Here is a 3,382-nt window from a genome sequence, read left to right on the forward strand (position 1 = left end):
AAACTTTTCCTACGTTTGATATTCTTTTTTCTGATTTTTTTCACTATGGACTTGATCCTTTTTAATGCTGTTTTCTCTCCATATTTATTCTGTAGTTCCTCTACTGTATCTTCCAACCTCCCTGTTGTTCTTCTCCAGCTGTGCTAACCAAAGACAAACAGTTAGAAGAATAAAATGTATGTACAATAGCAAAAATAAAGTTAACATAAAAAAAACATTCATACACCAGTTCAAAGTCAATGAACCGGCTGATGCTGCAGTGTTAGAGCACATGATGGACGGTGAACAGATGCACAGCAGGTTAAACCACAGTTAAAACAATAGTCTATGTTAGGACAATAGTATCTGATAATAGCTGATAACGGTCATAAAGTGTGAGATAAGGTGCAGGTAGCTAAACTAAACATTTCATATTTGACAGAATACAACGACAAAAATAATCAAACTAATCAACTTTTTTCTAATTTCTTTTTTCTAAATTGTGATTTAATGTGAGAGGAGAAGAAGCAATATTAAGAATCATTAATAATGAATGTGTACAATTTGATAAACGTATTTACCTAACATCCATAGCCTTCAGTAAATTAAGGCAAAGTTCCTTTTTCTGGACAAAGTGAACTTTGGAGCGCTCAAAATAACTGTCATTTGGAACTCTTTTATCAAAAATATGTTGATAATGATTAGTTATGCCAAATGATAGTTTGGCATGCATGGGATTGTGTGTCCATAGTGAGAGAGAAAATTATTATAGAAATGTCTATTTTTTTATTCTATTCTTTAATCCACGCATAAAATTTTACAATTCAACCTCTGGATACTGCGTCACTCCCACACATCGCATCGTAAGCGCATAATATTACCTGCTCAAGTACTTCTTGATGAGTTTCTTCTGTATTAAACAGCGGATCTTCTCATCCAGATCGTCGCAAGATCTCAGGAATCCTCTCACACTGCTCGTGTTCACGCGCTCCATCGCTGCACTTGTATGACTCGAACGATTCAAACTTCCATAATGTGGGTTTAATTTACATAGTTATTTATGGCTTTCCTGATGACAACACCCTATTCAGCCCCTCCAGCGGGGGCGGACGCCCAGCCTGATAAATATTTCAGGACATCGCACGCTCTAGCTCTACTAGCCTCGGACTGCTGCGCCACTGCAGCAAAAGTTGAAAGTCCTGAGCCTGACGCAAACTTTTAACCCAAAACTTCTGAGCATTACCGCAAGGACTCACTCAGGAACATTCCAGGAACGAAAAGCTGAAAAAATGGCGACGCAAAACCTGATGGAGAAAAACTCCCCGTTGAGTTCTGGCGATACGGGGTACAATTATCCTCCGGCGTGTGAGTGTGCCACGGGCAAAGAGTGTCCTTTAAGAGCTGCGCTGGACTCTATGTTTAAAGATCATTTTAGAGGCCAAATGGTTGGCTTGATGCACAGGATCATCGACGCTGCGTGTGGTATGAAAAAAGATTGTACGCAGGATACCAAACGTGTGACAAATCTCAAAAATGAAATGGATGACGTAAGAGGCTTGATAAAGTCATGGCCTGATGTAACGCCCATGTTTTTTGACGGCAATGAGCCGAACGGCGTAATCCTCAGAAAAGTTCTGGATGTGTTGCGTGAATGTTGTGACGGATTCGAAATCACAGAAATTCTCGCTATATGGACATTTGTAACGGATCTCTGTGTGTCACTGGTGTCAAAAAATGCAAAAACTGACGTTGGTGAATTAGTTGAAAGTCTGGTCAACTATACCCTGGAGCAGAACATGATAGCCTGCAGAGATTTTCTATTCTGGTTAGACCATCTGTAAATCTCTTGTATGTATGTAAATGTATGAAAGTATAATGTTGAAATAAAATTCTGGTTAAAAAATGTCTGAGCTCATAATATTTAGAATATTTCAATATCTGTTTTTTAATTACTATATTCCCAAGGCGGCAATACAGTTGTATCAAATGATACAACTATTTTGCCCAGAACAGAAGAAAGGACATTTTATGGTGTTGAAATTCGAATTCATTAAAATTCATCATAGAGAGAGAGGAAGCACATACCCCCTACGTAGACCTTCTATCTGTTCGACGACTAGTCATGGACACGCCCTGTGATCCCATTTTTATGTCTTCATCAAAAGTGCCTTTTCCCCGCGTAGCCATCCTACAGCTTTCCGCCCCTGCGACACCCGTATCAGGCCAAACTGAGAAGTTTACTTAAACATGGATATGTCTCACCAGCGGCCTCCGGCTTGTCACAATCCTGGCATGCGTCGGGAACAGGAACGCCTTGACACCTTTCAGAATTGGACTCCGGCACCAGTAAGTCCAGCCGAGCTTGCCAAAAGTGGTTTCTACTACCTTGGCCAGGGCGACAGAGTGGCTTGTTTCAGTTGTGGAGGCCAGCTTAGCAGCTGGGAACCGGGAGATCGGGCAGTATCAGAGCACCAGAGGCATTACCCCCACTGTCCCTTCGTTCGAGGTGACCGTGCAGATAATGTACCTTTATCTATCCTTTCCAATGTATCGGCAATGCAGCAGTGTGAAGAAAGGTTGCTCACATTTGTCTATTGGCCCTCAAGAATAACTGTTCGACCAGACCAATTGGCTAAGGCTGGTTTTTACTATGTTGGCCGTAATGATGACGTGAAGTGCTTTTGTTGCGATGGTGGACTCAGATGTTGGGAGTCTGGTGATGATCCATGGGTAGAACATGCCAAGTGGTTTCCAAGATGTGAATACCTGGTGCAAGAAAAGGGCCAAGAGTTTGTTCATCAGATTCAAGCAAGATTTCCAAGACTATTTGAGCGGCTATTGACTAATGGAGGCAGCGAATCGAGAGAATTTGTGAGAGAACAAGATTACAATCCTGTGGGTCCTGGAGAAGACCGTTCAGAAGATGCGGTGGTGAAGATGGAATTTGAGTGTGGCCTGACGGCCCAGACAAATGAAGCTGCATCCCCGAGTCAAGATCTTTCAGACTTGCCTATGGAGGAACAGTTAAGAAGACTTCAAGAGGAGCGCACATGCAAAGTTTGCATGGATAAGGAAGTGAACATTGTCTTCATCCCCTGTGGTCACCTAGTTGTGTGCAAAGAATGTGCGTCTTCTCTGAGCAAGTGCCCCATATGTAGAGGCTTGGTCAAAGGCGCTGTCCGTACTTTCCTATCATAAAGTTTTCCTATCATTTGGATTTAACTTGATGCATAAAAACAAAGGAGAAGTTTATTATTTTCAATCAATCCAGTGACAACAGTTTTTGGATTTACAAACATTTAGAAAGTAGTTAGGATGTATTTCATTTTTAAGTTCATTTGACCAACATGATGTTATTTGAAAAGTAAGTTAGTTAAAGTTAAAACGTGATATCATCACCGAA

At 41.2% G+C, this 3,382-nt stretch overlaps 1 protein-coding gene across 1 annotated transcript; it reads left to right on the forward strand.

Moving 5' to 3' along the window:
- Positions 1–2,226: 2,226 nt before the first annotated feature.
- On the forward strand, positions 2,227–3,177 carry LOC308705776 (putative inhibitor of apoptosis; the record flags this gene model as incomplete). The annotated part of the gene is made up of 1 exon (XM_081390969.1): positions 2,227–3,177. The coding sequence occupies one exon, from the start codon at positions 2,227–2,229 to the stop codon at positions 3,175–3,177; it is 951 nt and encodes a 316-aa protein (XP_081247095.1).
- Between the last annotated feature and the right edge of the window lie 205 nt (positions 3,178–3,382).

Source organism: Scardinius erythrophthalmus (assembly GCF_964197995.2).
Source record: "Scardinius erythrophthalmus genome assembly, chromosome: 2".
Lineage (NCBI taxonomy): Eukaryota > Metazoa > Chordata > Actinopteri > Cypriniformes > Leuciscidae > Scardinius > Scardinius erythrophthalmus.